The sequence below is a fragment of the Lacerta agilis genome, chromosome 8, assembly GCF_009819535.1.
Source record: "Lacerta agilis isolate rLacAgi1 chromosome 8, rLacAgi1.pri, whole genome shotgun sequence".
NCBI classification, from domain to species: domain Eukaryota; kingdom Metazoa; phylum Chordata; class Lepidosauria; order Squamata; family Lacertidae; genus Lacerta; species Lacerta agilis.
In genome coordinates, this window is record NC_046319.1 from 16,502,517 (window position 1) to 16,524,422 (window position 21,906).

At 46.0% G+C, this 21,906-nt stretch overlaps 1 protein-coding gene across 1 annotated transcript in view; it reads left to right on the forward strand.

Moving 5' to 3' along the window:
• Positions 1-21,906, forward strand: part of PUSL1 (pseudouridine synthase like 1) — a 48,793-nt gene that overhangs the window by 828 nt on the left and 26,059 nt on the right. The window contains exons 2-3 of the mRNA XM_033156315.1: positions 995-1,052; positions 17,804-17,991. Coding sequence (XP_033012206.1) covers positions 995-1,052; positions 17,804-17,991 — 246 coding nt within the window. The remainder of the gene's footprint in view (positions 1-994; positions 1,053-17,803; positions 17,992-21,906) is intronic.

Consider the following 21,906-nt stretch of genomic DNA (forward strand, 5'->3'; position numbering starts at 1 on the left):
TGGGCTCAGACTTATCTGTTAATCTAGCCCAGTACCTGCTGCACCCCACCGTTAACTGTCTAAGCGGCTGAGAATTTATATGCATATTTTAGGTGATTTATATGACCTATTTTACATTTAAAGCACATAGCTCCCCCCAAAAAAGGAATCCTGGAGCTAAAATTCCCAGAACCCTTAACAAACTATAGTTCCCAGAATTCTTTGAGGGAAGTCTTGCTCTTTAAATGCAAGGTGCATATGCGGCCCAAATCTCTTTGGGAATGGGGGATCTTTCTCATGAGGCGTTAAAACCATTGTTCCTACATTGGGATCCATGCCGACAGCTGAGATTTTCCGTTTCTACCTTTCAGTTAGATGACACATTAGGTAAGGCAATGGGAAATTGGTGGTGGGGAAGAGGGAGAGCGAAGAGAAGAGGAATAATGAGAATTAAGATTGCAAATGACATCTGTTGCTAATGTACTGATAGCTCTTGCTTTTGCACCTGCTGCTAAAATATTTTCCTTCGTCTTTAACCTTGTTAGGTTCTTTTGTTATTAATAGGGCAATTATTTCACTCAATATGCGGGTTCCTTGGGCAAGTTCTTTTTCCTTTTAAAAAAAGGGGGATTATTCTTATTCTTATTCTTATTCTAATTTTCTCTCCAGATTGGCTATGGCAACCTCCGGTTCACACATTTCTGTGCCTTGGTTTGGCATAGTGGCAAAGAGATTGAACTATGAATCAGGAAGGGTGACAGAGAAATTCTCAAGGGCCAGTGAACCTTTGGCCCTCCAGATGTTGCTGAACAGCAGCTCCCATTGATCCCAGAAAGCATGGCCGATGACGGGAATTGTAGTTTAGTGCATCTGCTGGGATAAAGCTTTCCCTTAGCTGCTCTACTTGATTTGATTCAGCACAATAAATGTTAGGGTGATGGTCAATGCCTGTGAACCACAGTCGCACTCCACTTTCTCCTGCTTGAGGTAATTATGTTTCTTTCCCTTGCTGTAGTGGCGTGCAGGAGGTTCCCCCTGACCGGGCGGTGCTTGGAGTGCAGAATCACTTGGAGGTGCGTACCACAGCTAAGGTTTTCAAATCGGGTTGGGATGGGCTATAGGGTGAGGCGTGACATTTTTGCTCTCCTGATTGCGGGGAGTTCCGAGGAGCCAAAGGGCTGGAAGAGATGCCTGGAATTTTATGGAAATCCAAAGACCATTGAAAGCTGTTCTCTGAAGGGTTGTTCAGTGGACCATTGACAAGAGGTGCTTCAACTCCGATGTAAGTGTTCTAGGAAGCCAGTCAGAATGTTTTCAGATGCTGCTTCCACCTCCTTAATGATGTTGAACTGGGATTGCACAAGAGCGAGCCAGGTCTGTTACTGCAAAAGAAGAAGAAGAAGAAGGGATTGAACTGAAGACAATCTGTGTTTGGAAATTATATCTGCCTATTTAAGATTTCCCGTAAGGCTGCCAAATTGCAGACACTGTAGGTGTCTGTGTAGATCGACATCTGAATATAGGGATTTGTCATAATCATGAGCTCTCTCTCTCTCTCTCTCTCACCCCCCAAGTTTTTTATTGAGGTGGTTAACCTGTGTCTGACTCGGCTGTCTTAGAATGGAGCTGTCAGTACAACTGTTTGTTGCATGTAGAAAGCACAAATATTGGGGTGAAGGCTAGACTGGGACCCCTTCTGCCAACACCCAGTTTTTTATGCGCAGATAATTTTTGTGTTGCGCTCATGAACAATTCTCCATTTAGCAAAAATTCCCTTCACATACAAAACCAGTGTCAGGATTCCCGTCTGGCCTTCCACCTGATAAGCTGCCTTTCTATGGGTGTGGGAATCTATGTCAGCCACCTTAGATTTGGACTTTTGAATGAGTACCATCAACAGTCTCTTCTCTCCCCATCTTGGAACAGGAGATAGTGTGTATTTGTGCGCATACACAGTTCACTTTTCCAAGGGATCTTGGGTAAAAGTCACATCCAGTAGAAGCAGGCTGAGCCTTGACAAAACCCATAGAGCTGGAGGAGGAAGTGGGAAAGAGTGCCACTCTTCCAACTTCCTCCTTCCACTCTATGGACTTTTCAAGGGAGAAAAAGGTAACTACCCTCAGCACCTCATGACCAAGGATGGGTGGAGTTGCTCAGAAGCTTTGCGGGCGCCAGGGAAAGACCTCATGGGCACCATTGCACCCATGGGCACCATGTTGGTGACCCCTGCCCCCAAAGCCTCCGAGATAAGTCTTCGATGTGCTCCAGAGCATCAGGGGCGAGGACAATTCAAACATAGGGTTTTGTTAAGTGTTGAAGGGTGAAACTGTCCTATGCAAAGGGCAAGCTGGATTTTCTGAGGAGTTGAGTACCCCTGGAGAATTTCGGTTTGGACTTGGTCTTCAGTTAAGACTTGCTTTTGAGCCCATCTGTGGCTGGTCTCCCGAATGGAACATGCTGGGACTCTGCATGCCTGTTGGAATGCTGGATCATTCTTTTCCCAAGCGCTGTAGTCCCCCACCCTTCTGGAGCCAGACGTTGGGGATGTAAGGGAGAAGGCGGGCCGTGCACAGCTTGGAGGCCGCCTCCCTCCATCTGTTTCAGCTCCAGTTTTTTTTTTTTTTTTATAAGATTTTATTATTTTCCAATAAAAGAAAAAGAGAACAAAATACAACATCAACACATAACATAAACATCAATAAAAACACAATAAACATTAAACATAATCAACTATAAACATAATCAACATTCAAAACAATAACAACAATAAAAACATAAAAATAACATATACAAACCTTAACCAGTATCTTTCTTTGAATATTTCTTGTTTCTAACTTCTCTGTTTGGGGACTTCCCCCGTTCCCTCCACTGTCTTCAAAAAACATATACTTCTTCAAGGTAGCTTTATATATTGTTCAATTCACTTTTACCCAAATTTTAATATACTTAGCTTTTACTTAGTCAAATATCTCAATAACTATGTATCTTATCTTAACAACCTATCTTAACATATTTTGACACATATATCTTTCACCTAACAACAATTCCTCTTACCATTCATATCTAACACATATCTGTCAAAGCCAATGTTCTGTTTATTTCTGCTCAAATATTCAATTTTACTGATTTAACTAAATAGTCTTTAAATTTTTTCCACTCTCGTGATACCGTCTCCTCCCTCTGGTCTCGGATTCTGCCGGTCAGTTCTGCGAGTTCCATGTATTCCATCATCTTCATCTGCCATTCTTCCACCGTTGGTATCTCTTCCCCTTTCCATGTTCTTGCCAATAATATTCTAGCTGCTGTTGTGGCATACATAAATAACACTCTGTCCTGACTGGGTATCTCTTCGTTGGTCATGCTCAGAAGAAATGCCTCTGGTTTCTTACAAAAGGTAACTTTCATTACCTTCTTAAGCTCATTGTAAATCTTATCCCAGAAAGCACTTACCGCTGGGCACAACCACCACATATGAAAAAAGGTACCTTTCGCATGTTTACATTTCCAACATACATCTGACATTTTGGTATTCATCTTAGCAATCTTAACTGGTGTCAAGTACCATCTATAAACCATTTTCATTATGTTTTCTCTTAAACCATGACAAGCAGTAAATTTGATACCTTTTTGCCACAATCTCTCCCAGTCATCCATCATAATATTATGTCCTACATCTTTTGCCCAATCTATCATTGAGGATTTAACCAGTTCATCTTTTGTATGCCACTCTAGCAGAAGGTTATACATTTTGGAAAGGTTTTTGAAGTTCGATTCTATCAGTTCTGTTTCCAGTTTTGATTTTTCTACTTGAAAACCAACTTTTTTGTCCATTTTAAATGTTTCATAAACCTGATAATAGTGCAGCCAGTCGGGGACCTGACTTTTTACTTGATCATAACTTTTTAGCTTAAAGGAGTCCCCTTCCTGCTGCAATATGTCCATATATCTTAACCAGTTTGCAGACATATTCGGTCTCTTATATGCCTTGGCCTCCACTGGAGAGATCCATCTAGGAGTCTTTCTCTCTAACAAGTCTTTGTATCTAGTCCAAACCTGATATAGGGATTTTCTCACAATATGAGACTTAAAAGTTCTGTGGATTTTAACCTTGTCATACCAAAGGTATGCATGCCAACCAAACATATTATCATGTCCCTCCAAGTCCAACACATCAACGTTCTCTAGTTTAAACCAATCCTTTAACCAGCAAAAGGCCGCAGCTTCAAAATAAAGCCTTAAGTCCGGCAGGGCAAAGCCTCCTCTGTCTTTAGAGTCTGTTAAAATCTTAAATTTTATTCTTGGCTTTTTGCCCTGCCATATAAATTTCGATAGGTCCTTTTGCCATTTTTTAAAACAGTCTAGTTTGTCCAAAATTGGTATGGCTTGGAATAAGAACAGCATCCTTGGTAGGACATTCATTTTAACCACTGCTATTCTTCCCATTAACGACAGTTTAAATCTTGTCCAGATCTCCATATCTTTTTTTATCTCCATCCACAATTTTTCATAATTATCCTTATACAGGTTCAAGTTCTTGTTTGTGAGATTGATACCTAGATATTTTACAGATTTGACAAAATTGAGGCCTGTGGCTTCTTGAATTCTTTGGATCTGTTCTGCACTCAGATTTTTACCTAAAACTTTGGTTTTCTGCTTATTTAATTTAAAGCCAGCTACAAGTCCGAATTGTTCAATTAATTCCAAGGCTCTGGGGACACTGCCTTCTGGTTCTTGCAGGGATAGCATCAAATCGTCCGCGAAGGCACGTAATTTGTATTCCTTCTCTCCCACTTTAATTCCTTTTGTCTGTTTATCTTTCCGAATCATATTCAGAAGGACTTCCAGGACCGTAATAAAAAGTAAAGGGGAGATAGGGCACCCTTGTCTTGTTCCTTTCTCTACTTCAATCTCCTCCGATATCACACTGTTTACAATAACTTTTGCTCTTTGTTCTGTGTAAATGGCCTTAATGCCATTTAAGAATTTTTCTCCAACTCCCATCTTTTCCAAATTCTTTTTCATAAATGTCCAGGATACTTTGTCAAAAGCTTTCTCTGCGTCCACAAACAATAGTGCTGCATCTGTGTTTATGTCTCTCTCCAGTTTTTCTAAAATGTCCACAATAATTCTCGTATTATTGCTTATTTGTCTTCCTGGTAGGAAACCTGCTTGGTCTCTATGTATATGATCTTTCAACACTCTTTTCAACCTTGTAGCCAAAACATTTGCAAAGATTTTATAATCCACATTCAAAAGGGATATTGGACGATAGTTTTTCATTAGAGTCTTATCAGTATCTGGTTTTAAGATCAGTGTGATAAAGGCTTCTTTCCACGTCTCTGGTGCCCTATCTCCTTCTAGTATTCTATTGCAAATTTCTCTTAACGGCTGTGATAGCCAGTCTTTCAATATCTTGTAATATTTTGCTGTTAATCCATCCGGTCCTGGAGCCTTCCCCAGTTGCATGTTGTTTATTGCATCTTCTATTTCTTGTGTCGTTATTGGGTGGTTGAGAATTGTTAGTTTTTCCTCTGGGACCTTTTGCAATCCATTCTTCTCCAGAAATCGGTCTATCTCTACTTCATCTATCTTCTCCTCCTTGTACAATTGTTTATAGAATCTCTGAAAGCACCATCTGATTTCCTCCGGTTTCTCTACATTTTTTCCATTTACTACCAATTTACTGATGACATTTGCCTTTTGTCTTTTCTTTAATTGCCAAGCTAGTAGTTTTCCACATTTATTTGCAGATTCAAATGTTCTTTGTTTCATCATTTTCACTTTCCATTCGATGTCTTGATTCATGATATTCGCATATTGGGATTGCAAGTATTTGATTTCTTTTTGGATTTTAACACATCTGGGATGTCCTCTTAGTTCTTTTTCCTTTTCTTTGATTAATTTCAACAGTCTCTCCATCTCTGCACTTTGTTGTTTCTTCTTTTTTGCCTTTTCACTAATGAGGAATCCTCTCATTACCGCCTTACTTGCATCCCAGGCAATCCTTTTCTCCACATCTGAATTCCAATTAATTTGAAAATATTCTTTCATCTTTTTCACCGCTCTTTCTACTAGCTTGGTATCTCTCATCAATGCATCATCCATTCTCCACCTGAAAGAATCCTTGGAAATCATTTTTAGGTTTACCTGTACCGGATTATGGTCTGAAAGCGTTTTAGGACCGATTTCTGCTTTTTGTAATTTTGGAGCCAATTCGTTCGAGATCCAGATGTAATCTATCCTCGACCATGACTGCTGAGATTCGCTGAAGTACGTTGCCTCTGTTTCTGTGGGATTTTTTAATCTCCAAGAATCTACCAAATTCAAATTGTCCACCATTTCAAAAAAAGTCTTTGGGAGTTTCCCATCATTTGTTAATTTTGTTCTTTGAGATCTGTCCATTAATGTGGAAACTGCCCCATTAAAGTCTCCAAGGCAAACTACCTTATAGTCCAAATAATCCAACAGCAAATCATGGATTTTTTTTGTAAAAAATCGACTTTCCATCATTTGGTGCATAAAGTCCCAGAATCAAAAATTTTTCGCCTTGTACATTAATTTCAATTGCGATGTATCTCCCTTCTTCATCTTTGAATAGCTGTCTTGGGCTATATTTCTCCTTTGCATAAATCACTACTCCTCTCTTCTTGACCTTATCCGATGATATGAACTCTTGGCCTAATTTTTTGTTCTGTAGCAATCTTCTGTGACGCCGAACTATGTGGGTTTCCTGTAGACATATTATATCCAAATTCTTCTTTTCTATGCTGTAAAACACTCTGCGTCTCTTTGGTCTCTGATTTAATCCCCGAACGTTCCAAGTCATTAACTTGAGCGCCATTTCTTTGTTTATTCCTCTCCTCCAGTTGCCTGTCCTTTCTTATCTTGTTCTGGATCTTGGCTTGGTCCTGGTGGTCCCGGCGGTGGTGGAAATACTTCTGGAAACTTGTAAAGCTGTGCTGGATCCAATGGAGTTCCTTTGAAATGTTCCAGATGCTTGTCCAAAAACTTTTGCTTATCCGCCAAGGACCTTATTCTTATCTTTTTCCCTTCAAACGTGAATGCCAGGCCTTCTGGAAATTCCCAACTGAAGGAGATTTTTCTTCTTCTTAGCTCCGTCACCAGGTCGTTATAGGGAGCTCTTTTATCTAAAAAGAATCTGGGGATATCCTTGTAAAAAATTACTTTATTCTGCTGTACCACCAGGTTGTTTCTGTAGTGTAAATCCAGAAAATAGTCTCTGTCGTGTCTATCGTGTAGCACAATCAAACAGTCACTGACTGTTTTAGTGCTTTTCTTTCCTCTGGAACCTCTTGGTCCAAATCTGAAGGCCTTCACTATGCGTGCTGAGACGTTTACCTCTTCTAACTCCCAAAAAGTCGAGAATAGTTCCACAATATAGGCTTTCAGGTCTTCCCCCTCCAATTCTGGAAGACCCCTTATTCTTAGGTTTCCTTCTCTCTGATGTAGTTGCAGAAAAGCAAGAGACTCTTCCACAGTCCTCTGTCGTGTTCCAATATTTTCGATCTGCTCCAAATCCAAATTGTCCAATTTTTCCTCCACCTTTTTTATTTTTTCTCTGACCACTTTAATTTCCTCCGAGTCCTTTTTTAACGTGGTCACCTCCTGCCCAATTTTATTAATTTCGTCTCTGTTCTTTCTGACGTTTTCCTCAATTTGGCCAATCGATTTTTCTAACGTTTGGGTGGAGGCTTTAATATCGGCCTTAATATCCACTTGGAGCTTTTCTATTGCAGAGTTAACTGTTGTATTCACTGATGCACCAATAGCATTCACCGATTCTTGTGTTTGCTTCAACCCTTCGGTGACACTTTTCAAGCCTTCTGCAATTTCTGCCACACTTGCAGCCAATTTCTCCATTTGTTCCTGAAGAGTTAAGGAAACAGAGCCTTTCCTTTTTTCAGAGCCAGTTCCTTTAGATCTAAGTTCCATTCCTTGTGGGCTCTGTAACTGTAATCTCAAGGTCACTCCAGTTGCTATAGTAACAATCTCAGACATTCACAGCAGAAGACCAACAGTCCCAAAAGTAAACACCAGGTGGCCTGCAGCTAACTTTCTGAGAACAAAGAGGCTGCTGAGCCAGGAGTCCACAATAGTCCATTAATCCAACTTTTAGGCAAAGAGTTCAGATTTTTCAGAATTGTAAATTCCTTAAAGCCAAGAAGAGTCTATTTTAAATAGCCCAAGCCAGTAACTGTTTTCTCACTTGCAGTGTAACCACCAAGTCTTTAAAGTAGCTTGTATCTGGCTGTAAAAGAGTCAAAGTATCTCCACTGGTAAACAGTCACTGTAACACTGGAACACCAACAAAGAAAAAATGGCAACAATATATCCCAGCCCGCTACTGACCCGGAATCCTAATCCAGAGGGTGAGGGGCTTCTTCTTTTGCCATATCAACTGTTTTTGGATCTTTAAACAAACTTTAAACAACTTTTAAATCACTTTTAAAAAGTTTGGCAGAGTTCGCAAAACTTTCCCGTTAGCCGCGGCTTTGATCCTTTAGCGCTACCAAGCTCGCACAAACAGTTCAAAGGGAACAGGCTTCCTTTTGAAGTTTCCTCTGCAAGCAGTGCTCTTTAAACTTGTAAAATAATCCAAATTTTGACTTACAGAGTTTCTTTGGAAGTTTCTATGTAGGAAGTGCCGGGTGCTCAGGTCTGGCGGGATCGCTGCTTTGATCCTCCGCAGGCAGCCGCTTCTTCAGTCCCGTGCTGGGGCTCCGCTCGCCCGATTCTCCCCCTTACGAGGGTAAATCAGGAGCGGAGACAGCACGTCTGGGACCCACGAAGCCGTCGGTCCACGGGACGCTCTTCCCGTGGCTTTAAGGGACCCGTGGCGCAGGCACGGAGCTCCCTATCGCCTAACGGAGGACGGAGCCGTCGGACTCCCGTCCGCCATTGACTCGGCACCTAACCGGAAGTTTCAGCTCCAGTTTTGGCCCGGGCTGTAGCAGGGCATTTTCACATGAGAGGCAAAAGATTCCCCTGCAGAAACACCTGAAAATGTGCCACCTGCGGCTCAGATTCATAATAATAATAATTTATTATTTATACTCCGCCCATCTGGCTGGGTCTCCCCGGCCACTCTGGGCAGCCTCCAACAAACATTAAAATACAATACAAAGTCACAAATTAAAAACTTACTTAAACAGGGCTGCCTTCAGGTATTTTCTAAATGACAGGTAGTTGTTTATCTCTCTGACCCCTGATGGGAGGGCGTTCCACAGGGCGGGCGCCACTACCGAGAAGGCCCTCTGCCTGGTTCCCTGTAGCTTTGCTTCCCGTAGTGAGGGAACCACTTGTATCAAGGCGAATTAGTGGATTTCTCGTAAATAAAGGTTTTCATTAATACAACATCAAAACTGCAGACAGACAGGAAAGTTCCAAAGCAGTACAGAAGTCACGTTTTCCAGATAGAGAACAAATAACATGGAAAAATAAAAAGAAGCAAAACAGCTAAAAGCCAAGTCTTGCATCAAGACAAATTAGTGTGTGTGTGTGTGTGTGTGTGTGTGTGTGTGTATCTTTCTGTCTCTCTTTCTGTGTGTACATATTTGGCCACACTGAGAAGAGGATGCTGGACTAGACACTAGGTCTCTTCTCATGTTCTTACTGTACGAAGTCTAGGCGCCATCCCCCCATGAAATTAATATTATTATTATTACTTTTATTTCTATACTGTTTTATATTTTAAAGAGAAAATCTGAAACACATTGAAACAATCCAGAACAGAATGAATTCCAGCTTCAATTAACATTTCAGATTGTTTTCTAAGTGACATTTCCATTTCCCTATATTTATTTATTTATTTACCTACTTAATTTATATAGCTGCCCCATAGCAGAAGCACTGTAGCAAGCCAGTGTGGTGTGGAAAAGGACCTGGGAGACCAGGATTCAAATCCCTCCCTACTCAGTCATGAAGCTCACCAGGTGACCTTGAGCCGGTCACAGCCTCTTGACCTACCTCACAGGGTTGTTGTAGTTGGGATTTACTGAGGAGGGGAGTGAACCATGTACTCCTTGGAGAAAAAGGTGGGGTATAAATGCACTACATAAGCTGTAGATGTTGGTCGCAATTGGACCTGCACCAGTAGCAAAAAACACCTGGCGCCTGACTAATTTTTAACAGTGTTTCCAGCATCTCCATGCCCATTGGGACTGGTAGGGCAGAAGGCAGGGAGCCGAACAGTAGGTGGCGCCAGAGCCAATGACAGGCAGAGCCAACATCTTCTAGGTTTGTCCCCATTACCACCTTCTCCCTGCTGAGTTCTAGGTCAAAAGCTGAGACGGAGGAGGAAGCCAACAGGAACCGTTGTGAGTAAGAAGGCAGGCAGACAGGGGCTGGCTGAGGTTGGTGGGGCAGTGTCTCAGCAGACCAGCCTCCCCTCATGGTATGCCATTACAGGAAAGGATGACTGTTGGTGGTTTTTTGAGGAGAAGAATGCGCATTCCCAGCTTGCTGCTGGAGATGATGTGAAGTTTCGAGGCTACTCCAGAGGCAAAATTCTCTCTCTCTCTCTCTCTCTCTCTCTCTCTCTGTGTGTGTGTGTGTGTGTGTGACTTCACCCAGGGAAGGGAAACGGTGGATCTGTCCTGGGGAAATACGATTTGTTCTCATCCCTCTGCTTTGCATGTTCTGCGATGTCTTCTCCCTCCCTCTCCCAAGCCAGCCCTTCTGTGTTTCTCTCTGCTTCTCCTCCTTTGCAACGAAGGCTGCCCAGGGCGAAATCTTTTTCTATGCAAATTGTCTTTTTCTTGGCCCTTGAACGTGCGCTCCGGGTCCAAGAATTTCTTCCCATGCATGAGGAAACAGCAATGGGAGTGTTACGGGACAGGCGCCCGGGACAGCTTGAGCCTTTGTTTCTCCAAAGGGAGAGAGGGAGGGAACGAGGGGGGGGGGACAAACCACGAGAGGTGGACGCGAGAGGGAAGCATCTGGAAATCCTACATGACTTGGAAAGGGTTCTTGGCGACTCGTAAGAGATATATAATTCCTCTCTTTCCCAAATCGCTCCCCCTGCACGGCTGATCTAGACAGTGGTATTCTCTTTTGGGCCTCTGCCGGCAGCTGACTCAAAAGGGTGGGATGGAGGACTTTCTGATAAACATTTGCAGATCACCGTTCGCCCCCTGATCGCCTAGGAAAAGTAAGACCCCAATGAAATGAAGGGGCCTACGTTAGTCATGTCTGTTAACTTCAGTGGGTTGACTCTGAGTAGGGCTAACATTGGTGGCGCTGTGGGTTAAACCAAAGAGTCTAGGGCTTGCCGATCAGAAGGTCGGCGGTTCAAATCCCTGCGTCGGGGTGAACTCCCGTTGCTCGGTCCCACCTCCTGCCCACCAAGCAGTTCGAAAGCACGTCAAAGTGCAAGTAGATAAATAGGGACCACTCCGGCGGGAAGGTAAACGGCGTTTCCGTGTGATGCTCTGGTTCGCCAGAAGCGGCTTTGTCATGCTGGCCACATGACCCGGAAGATGTCTGCGGATAAACGCCGGCTCCCTTGGCCTATAGAGCGAGATAAGCGCCGCAACTCCAGAGTCGGACACGACTGGACCTAATGGTACTCCATATATAATGGTATGTATATACACACACACACACACACGAATTCCTATGCCCCACAAATAACCCAGAGATGCATTTTAAATAAAAGGACACATTCTACTCATGTAAAAACATGGATTCCCGGACCGTCTGCTGGCCGGATTGAGAAGGTGATTGAGCCACATCTGGCCCACGGGCCTTAGGTTGCTTACCCCTGCCCTAAGGCCACCCAGTAGACTTTATGGCTGAGTGGGGATTTGAACCCTGGTCTCCCAGGTTCTTATCCACCATTCCAGCCCAGCTGTGGGGAAACTTTAATCCCCCAGATGCTGCTGAACTGCAGCCCCCATCAGCCCCAATGAGTACGACCCAGTGACCCGGGATGATGGGAGTTGTAGTTCAGCAACATCCAGAGGAACAAAGGGTCCCCAAATCATCATAATCATCATTATCATAATTTTTTTGTTTACACCTGGCCTTTCTGTCTGGGTTGCCCCACCTACTCTTCCAACACATATAAAAACATGATAAAACAGCAGAAATTAATAGTAACAATCTGATCCAAGTAATAACTTTAAAACAAACAACCTGTGTCAAATAAAACAATATTAAATCATCCATTAGAATCTAATAGTGAATGCACCACACCTGGCTGTTTCAGCTAGCTTAGTTAACAGCCTTTGATAGAACAATTTCAAAGTGATGGAAATATTTCTGGGAGGGGTTTACAGAACAGGCCCTTCCCTCCAGCCAAATTCACACCATACATTTAAAGCACTCTGGTATCACTTCAAACATTTATGGAGAATTCTGGGAGTGGTGTGGGGAGACCCTCCCACCCTGGCCCCCTCCAAGAGCTACAGTTCCCAGATGGTTTAACGGTCAACCCCTCTTTCCAGGGAGTTCTGGGAATTGTTGCTCTGCAAGGGGAATAGGGGCCTCCTCATGACTCTCGGCACCCTTAACAGACTACAGTTCCCAGGATTATTTGGTGGAAACCATGACTGTTTAAAGTGGTGGCATAGTGCTTTAAGTTGGTGGTGTGAATGTAGACTAAACTCACAATCTTCAAGCAGTAATTTACACGTCACGTGGGGGGGGGCCCTCTGGTGCTCAGTACCTCACTGCCAACAGTCAGGGGTGATGGGGGCTGGAGAACACCAACATCTGAGTGGGCCACGGTTTCCCCATTCCTGGAACGAAGGTTCCTGGCAGCGCCAGCCAGAAAAGGAGGTTCCCTGCTGTGTCTCTGCACAAGTAGCCGCTATGGCTTTTCTTAAGTTTGATTACAACACGGGGGGGGCACAACTCTTGGCCCTCCAGGTGTTCCTGGACCCCAATTCCCATCAGCCCAAGCCTGCATGGTCCAGTGGCCGGGGATGATGGGAGTTGGAGTCCAGGAACATTTGGGAGGGCCTCCAGCTTCTCCAGTCTTATATGACCTTGGTTGAAAGCCTCCCAGAGTGACCGGGGAAACCCAGTCAGATGGGTAGGGTACGAAAAATAAAATTATTATTTCAAGAAGCATTTGGCTGGCTGCTTTTGGAAAGAGGTTCACAGACCAGATGTTTGATGCCGTTCTCCTTTCGGCACAGATGTGCTTTTGAGGCGCACCAAAGTGCCCAGATCCCACCACCTGCCCTCTTTGTTGGCACGACACACCATTAATTGGGATTATTGGGCACCGTTTCCCCAGCAACCGGCACGCAAACAAATTACAGCTACGCAAATGATGGGTCTCTTCTCAATCTGGCATGAGTGATGCTAGCGGATTATCATTGCTGTGGATGATAAATAAAAGTGGCAGATGTGCAGGACACCAAGAGAGGACACAGAGAGGTCATTTGTGAACAGGGTCAGGAGTTCGACAGGTTGCGCCCGCCAGCCTGTGTTGTGCGGTGCTTTTCCACCAAACTGCTGATGGGAAGGTTTCCGCTGGTTGGCTGAGTTACGGTGGAGTCCTGCTTTTGCCTCTGATTCTGTGTTAAAATTTGCAGAATCAAGCATCCTAAAACCCAGGTCTTCATCCTAATGGGGAACCTCAGGGCTGGGGGTTGAGTGTGGCCCACCAGGCTTCTCTAGGCCCACCCCTTCCCAAGCCACATACTTTGCCAGCTCTGCTTGTCACTCTCCTTGAGTGTATCTGCCTAGCTGGAAACACTGATCCTGCCTCTTGCTTGCCTGGGCGGAAGACGGAGAGGGGGGAGCTTATGCGTAGAATCTAACCTAGAGTACAAAGGGTAAAATTCACATTCATCGCTCCGCACACTGTTGCCTCTGGCCCCGCCCACCACTGGCATATGGCCCCCAAAAGGGAATGCGGCCCTTGGGCTGGAACAGGTTTCCCACCCGTGCTTCAGTGTGCGGAAACCGGGTCTGGTTTGGAACAGAGCTCGGTCCTCCAAGCTGAAGAGGAGGCAAAATAGTGGGGCAGTGGGAAGGAAGGTTTTGGAAGTGTATTACGGGATGGTTTGGTATCCCTGGATTTACGGCTCTATCCAGCATGGTGCTTGTTGCTGCCATAGTGTCCCTGGTACCCATGAAGGCCTTGCCCATTCATCCCTTTACCCTTTACCCACTCCCTCCGCCAATCTTCTTCTTGTTGCCAATTCTGCATGGAAGGTGGAGATTGAGGGCATAAATATAGCATTCCACCCCCCTCAAAGGATTCTTACGTAAGTGACGCCCACACAAGCCTTCTTCCCTCATATAATATTATTTCTGCCTGTTTACTACCCATGCTGGAGTTCTCCAGATGGATTGTGTGCTTTTTTGTCTTTTTTGTTTTGGTTCTCGTTTTTATTTTCTGCATTTGAAAAAAAAAAAATGTAAGAATTGCTTTGCTGGAAGAAATCAAGGGCACCAAGGCAGACCGTTGTTCTATCATCTATAACCCTAGGGAACCTTCTGAGGACCACATGCCAGTGGTGGGCGGAGCCAAACATGGGCAGAGCAACAGGTGCCAATTTTACCTGTGTACAGCAGGCTGTTTTCTGCACGTGCTCACGCATCCTTCTCCACCCTTCACCCTGGCAAGCAAAAGACATAGAATCATAGCTGCTGGATAGCTCAGTCGGTAAATCATGAGACTCTTAACGTCAGGGTTGTGGGTTCAAGCTCCACGTTGGGCAAAAGATTCTTGCATTGCAGGGGGTTGGAGTAGATTACCCCCGTGGTCCCTTCCTGTGGGGAGGAGGTGTGGCTTGGGGAGGTTTCTGAGGGCCACATAGCGAGACCTGGAGGGCCTGAGCTTTCCCAGCCCTGTAGAATTGTGTGAGAGATTTTTAAAACCTGTTTTTGTACATCTATAACGCTGGCAGACCTACCCATCGCTTTACAAACCTCTGTCGTGTCTCACTTCCCCTCCCCCATATCTTTTTTACTTTCTTCCTGAACTGCAAAGCCCCAGGCATTAGTTTTGCTTCATAGGTAAGGCACTCCAGCCCTTTGATCATTTTTTTAATATTAATTTTTTTTTACATTTTTTTTTTTTTTTTTTTTTGCTATCAAAGCATGTTCCATCCTCGGAACTATTTTGCAGCATGCAAAAAAGAACAAACCTGTTTAATTTGCTGATGGGCTCGTCTCGGCTTTATTTACTTCTCCTGTCGGGATTGCCAGCAGATTAAAGGTCTTTACTTCAAATGTCGATTAAAGCCTGTTCTCTGCCTGGCTTTTAATCGGTTAACTCTGTTTGATTTACATGTTGCGGAACCTCTGCAGAAGTCCTTCCCTACCCCACCCACTTCAGGATGCTTCGGGGAGAGGAGAGGTTTTTCTGATGATGTGTTTGAAACGCAAAGTGAAAAGGAAACCGATATGGTCCTGTCCGATGCTGTTGTCAATTTAAACTGGTGTTAGGGAGCCTCTTTCCCATAGGCCAAATGAAACTTGGTCTGCTCCCCATATTTGACTCGCCAGACGGTTTTGCCCAAGCCATGCCTACCTGCCTTGCTCCTGATGTCATACGAGAGCTGGCGTGGCGTAGCGGCTGGAATGCCGGACTAGGACCTTGGGAGACCAGGGTTCGAATCCCGACTCGACCATGAAGCTCACTGGGGGTGTGACCTTGGCGCCAGTTACTGCCTCTCAAACTGACCTACCTCACAGGGTTGTTGTGGGGGTTGAATGGGGGGTGGAGAACCACGGGCACCACCTTGAGCTCTTTGGAGAAGAAATGGTGGGATACCAATGCAATAAATAAGTGAATACATGGGATTAGGAGTGCATCCTGCCCCTGTTCTGGACAAGCTGAAGGTTTTGATAATTGGTGACAGTGGTGGGGGTGGGGTGGGGGTCTAATGGCATTGGATGACATCACTCCTCTGTGGACCACTCGCTCGGCAGCCTCGGCGGCTTTAATAATTGATGGGCACTCTCTTTCCCTTTTACAAGATGTTTCCCGTCAGGGATGGCAGAGGCCGTAAACAGTGATGGATGGGTGCATTGGCTGTCTGTGTTGAACAACAGCAGCCTGCCCTTGCCGGTCCTGGTGGGACAGAATCGACCTGTGACCTTCACAATCTGGATCTGGCCCCCCGCCTTTTCCTTGCAGCATCCTCAAAACGATCAGCTCCTCGTACTCTATTCTGTCGGAGAACAACATTGCAGTCTCCTGCTCAAGGCCTAAGCGCTTGATGTGGGAAGCTCCCCTTAACGAGTCAAACCAGTGATCCACCCAGCTCAGTGTTGCCTACACTGGCTGGCAGCAGCTCTCCAGAGTCTCAGGCAGGAGGCCTTCCTAGCTCTACTTGGAGATGCCGAGGATCGAACCTGGGAGCTTCTCCGTGCAAGGCAGATGCTCTGCCACTGAGCTGCGGCCCTTCCCTTAAGGCATAGGAACATAGGAAACTGTCTTATTGGGAGGCAAACCATTGGTCCACTTTTTCAGCCTTAGGGCTGCATTCACTTCTGGGCAAAGAGGCCTATATAGTTCCCCCCCTCCTCCCTCAATCCCCGCAAGAACCCTGTAAGTGTTATGGACCGTGTAGAGGAGGGTGGCACTGAGGAGGAATGGTGGGAGCCTCCCCCCCCCCCGCTCTTAATCAGGATCCTGAATCTTCCCATGAGCAGGAGGACAGTATAGATTTGGAACAGTGGTTCGTAGAGGGACATAGTTCAGAAGGCAGAAGCTGGGAGGAACTGGGGTGTGTCCATCCAATCAGACCAAGGTCAAGGGGGGCAGATAAAGTAGCAACACAGACAGGACAGTGGTTGCAAGAGCAGGTTGCAAGATGCAGTAGGGATGTGGGTGACTAGAGAGGAAGTTGGTGGAACCCTTAATTGGGAGCACCTTCATTCCGAGGAACAGATGCTTTGTTCTCTCGCTGTGTTCATTAAAATCTCTAACTGGTAAGAGACTCCTTTCGTTTTGTTCTGCTTATCTATTGCCGGGGGGGGGGGGGAAGCTGAGGCCCTGAAGCCTGACAGTGAGGTGGGTTAGGCTGAGAGGCAGAGACTGACTCCAGGGTCACACCCAGTGAACTTACGATAGCTGAAGGGACGAGAACCCCAGACGATGAGAATAGCCTGCTGGATGAGGCCAATGGCCCATCTAGTCCATCGTCCTGTTCTCACAGTGGCCAACCAGCTGTTGCTGGGAAGCCTTCAAGCATAACACAAGCACCACAGCCCTCTCCCCTCCTGCGGTTTACATCGACTGGCATTCAGAAGCATTGCTGCTGCCAACTGTGGAGGGAGAGCATAGCCATCATGCCTGGTAGCCGCTGATAGCCCTCTCCTCCACAAATTTATCCCATCCTCTTTTAAAGCTGTCCAAGTTGGTGGCCATGCTGGGGGAGAGACTTCCACAGCCGGACTATGTGCTGTGTCAAGAAACGCTTTCTTTTGTCTGTCCTGAATCTTCCAGCTTCACTTGGACGTCCACAAGTCCTGGTGTGACGAGGGAGGAAAAACGTCTCTCTGTGCACTTCCTCCAAGCTGGGCGTGATTTTACCAACTTCTGTTGTGTCGCCTCTCACTCGCCTTTTCTTTAAACTAAACTAGGGATTCGAACCCTGGTCCCCCAGGTCCTCGTCCCACACTCTTAACCACCACACCGGCTGTCATCTCATCCCATAACCTGGTCCTGTACTTAGGTGTTCCTATGTTAGAGATGTCTGTTGAGAGAAACCTGGCACCCAGTTCTCCCACCTGTGTCCCTGTGAAAATGGCAATGGGCATTCCACCCTGGTTAGTACACCCCCCTTTTTCTGCCACGCCAACCCCGCACAGTTAAGTTTCTCCTGTTTCTCAGATGGCAGCAGAGAAGCTCCGGCATTGCACGCCGAGCAAGTTCACCATCTCGAGCCGCACGGACTCCGGGGTGCATGCCCTCTGCAACGCCGCCCACCTCGACATCGAGAGGCCAGACGGGAAGCCACCTTTTGCAGGAAACGTCCTCACCGACACTCTCAACTACCACCTGAAGCCTGAGCCCATCCGGTGAGTTCCCTGCAGTTGCAATGCACTCACCATGTTGTCACCAGGAAGAAGGGGCAGGTGCAGAAATCCTATTTGACTTGGGTTTGTTTGTTTGTTTGCTATTTTTATCTGTCCATTTATACCTCACCTTTCTCAAGGTGGCCTATCTGCTTCTCCTCCTCCCCATTTCATCTTCACAACAACCCTGTGAAGTAGGTTAGGCTAAGAGGCGGTGACTGGCTCAAAGTCACCCAGTGAGCTGAGTGCGGATTTGAACCCTGCTCTCTCAGGTCCAACCACTCTAACCATTGCACCACGCTGGTTTAAAGTCAAGCTTACCTGATTCTCATTTTCTTTCTGTTTTTTTTTTAAAAAAATGTTTTAATTAAGGTTTTCTTGGGTTACAAAAGTACATGCATCATCTCTGCTTTCAGTTCGTGGAATCCTTTCTACGCATCAGTCAGATTTGATGCGAGGCACTAATCTAATTCGCACTTTCTGAAAGTTTGTAAATGAAACACACCCGTGCTACCGCCCTTCCCTTAAAACACCGGAAGCTGCCTTACACTGAGAGCCAGGCCACTGGGTCCATTGTCTAGACCAGGGGTCGGCAAGGCTTACCGGGCATGTGCCGGATCACTCCCGTGGAGCTCGTTTGCGAGCCGGACCGGTGCAGCGCAACGCTGGAAATCGTGTCTGTGCATGTCTGCAGCGCCGGAAATTGCTTCTGTGCATGCCCGGACGCCGAAAACCACACCTGTGCAGAAGTGATTTTCAGCATGTGGGATGCTCAGATGTGATTTCCGGAGAAAAAATGGCGCAGCCCGTATGATATGAATCAGAACCATGCGGTGATTTCTAGACCTTCTGCGGGCTGGATCCAGAACCTATTCGGGCTGGAACTGGCCAGCGGGCCTTAGGTTGCCGACCTCTGGTCTACACAGACTGGCAGCGGCTCTCCAGGATTTTGGACGGGATAATTCCCATTCCTACCTCCTGGGGACACAGGGGATTGAACCTGGGACCTTCTGCATGCAGAGCAGATGCTCTAACCACTCAGCTACAGCCCTTCCCTTTGAAGGCATACAGGAGCTGCTCTAGTTAAGTCAGCCCCCTTGCCCTCCTGAGGTTGCCAGCTCCCCAGGGCTGGAGATTGTTCAATAATCGCATGGCGTGTTGCCAGGCTCCTGCTGGCCGTCTTTGGGACCATGGGGGGGGGGGTCCTTATTCTGACAGCCCTGAGCAAACAGGCATGAGCGGATCTTCTTGACATTTATTTTCCGTTATGCTATTCTAGCGGTTGTCATGGATCCCATACAGCGTGGGCACAATCCTGAGTTCCAGCTCCCGTGCTCCCCAAGGGCTGCATGTTCCTTGTGGCACAGCTCTTCTTCCTCCTTTGTTGAGATGTTGCATAAGTAGATTCACCACCCCCTTAACACAGAGGCACCACTAAGTCAGGGAAACGACTCCACTGTTCCAAAGACTTTTGGAGGTGGGGGGGAGGGATCCTTGCCAGGGTTGTGTGTGTATCTGAGCTCCTGCAATTGATTGATTGATTGATTGATTGATTGGAAAGCACGCGTTCATAAAAACACAGCAAGACCTTGTGCATCATGCAGAATGACTTTGAAATAAATAAAAGCATCAGTAGGGAATGGCTGGCAGGGAGAAATCAAAGTGGATTTGAGAGCCAGTGTGGTACAATGGCTACAGCTCTAGACTAGGACATGGGAGGCCAGGGTTCGAATCCTCACTCGGCTTTGAAAGTCATTGGGAGTGACTTCCTCTTGGCCTAACAGCAGGGTTGTTGTGCAAATAAAATGAAGAGGACAACTCTGTACACTACCTTGAGCTCAGTGGAGAAAAAGGCAGAATACAATAAGTAAATAATTGCAAAGGCCTGACAGGGTACCACAGTTTTTAGGAGGTGTCTAATACGGCCTTTCCCAACCTGTGGGTTGCGAGCAGGCCAAAAAGCCTAAGTAAATCAGTTGCAGGCTTTATCAGTAACTCCTGAAATAATTGCTTGTAATTCTTAGCTAGCAGGATTCAATTACAGTATCTTACAACTTCTTGTTTCGTTGGCTTACCGTCACTGGGGAGCCAGTGTGGCATTGTGGTTAGAGTGTAGGACCAGGACCTTGGAGAACAGGGTTCAAATCCTCCATTCAGCCATGAAGCTCTCAACTTTGTGGCGTTGGGCCAGTCACTGGGCTGTTGTTGTGGGGGTTAAATGAGGAAGGGGAGAACCATGTTTGCCACCTTGAGCTCCTTGGGAGAAAAAAGTGGGATGAAAATGCAACAAACAATAAATCGATGGGTCGCCTTGCCAACTGACTCCGAGCTTGTGGGCCACCATACCAAAAAGCTTGGGAACCACTGGTCTAAAAGAAGGCAGGAATTATTCATGCCGAACCTCTGGTGGCAGGGAGCTCCATGGGGCAGGGCCTGGCACACTAAAGGCTCAATCCCTAGTACAGGCTGACCATGCTGGATTAGATTGTAAGCCCCTCCAGGCAGAGACCTGCCCCCCTGCATGCTGCAAAATGCCATGTGTGCTGATACGGTGCTGCATAAAAAGTGGAGGCGAGAGTTTGCTACCTCTGTTGCAGGGGGCATTGAGTTTTTGTCTGCCTTCTGGTGGCTTGGATTATTTATTTATTTATTTATTTAAGAAAGAAACAGAAGGCCGATTAGAGAGCCCAGTTGGCGCCTGGCCCCTGTTTTGCACAAAGAATAGCAAGTAGTTCTGATTGTCGACCTGTCCATCTTTCCTCTCCTCTCCCGCACCCCCAACTCTCTGGCTCCGGGTTTGCTTTTCCACCCTAATCCTTGTTTTGTTTAACACGACTTGGCTCAGATGCAGATGCATCACATTCAGGTTGATAGGGCTGATGTCAGTCTTTTTTTTGTTTGTTTCGTTTTTACTCTCCAATTTTCCTCCAGGGTTGGGGCGGGGTGGGTGGGCACGTAATCTAACACCTCCTGTTCATGAGGTAACAGTGCAAATATTTAAAATAGTGGTTCCCGAATTTTTCCAGGCTACCGCTCCCCAGTTGGTTCCATAAACTCATCTCCAGTGCTCTCTACCCTACCCTATAAAAAGGAATTATTCAGAATAGCGGTTTGCACAACCCACTAAGGAAAATAACAACACAATAAAATTCAAAACTGTAACCATTAATAATTGCATGTTTATTCAAAATCCAGTTGAAACTAAAGTTGCCCAAAAGTTTTAAGTTTTTTGTTTTTTAAAAAGGTTCCTGTCTGCTGAGGTTGCTTAGGCTCATAGAGAGGTGTGTACCCAACTGATTCTTACTCAGAGTAGCCCCATTAAAATAAATGGACTTAAGTTAGCCATCTCCATTCCTGTTAGTAGATCTAGGCCACACTCACACCATGCATGTATAGCACTGCAGCACTATTTCGAACAGGCCTGGCTTCCCCCAAAGAATCCTGGGAGTTGTAGTTTGTTGAGGGGTACAGGGAGTCGCTGGGAGATCCTCTAGTCCCATCCCAGAACTACAGTTCCCAGAGTTCCCTGGGAAGAGGGATTGTTAAACTGCTCTGGGATTTAACTGTAGCTCTGTGGGGGGAATAGCGCTGCCAAGTGCTCATTCCTTTGGGCTCCAGAGACCCCAATACAATGTTCAGGCACTGTTTTTAGAAGAGGGCATCTGGAAGAGAGCCAGCATTAGGCCCCAACCCTGTTGTTACCTGCGCCGCAGGTGCATCCCCAGGGACACAAGTGTTGACAGTGAGGACTAGCAACTTGAATTGGAAAGGATTGGGGAACTTTTTTTAGACCAATGGGCACATTCCCTTCAGGACGGCCCTCCAAGGGCCACGTGCCACAGGTGGGTGGGGCCAGGGGCAAAAGTGTGCGGAGCAACAGGTGTCGATGCTACTCTTGCTGGCTTTGCACAATCTCTG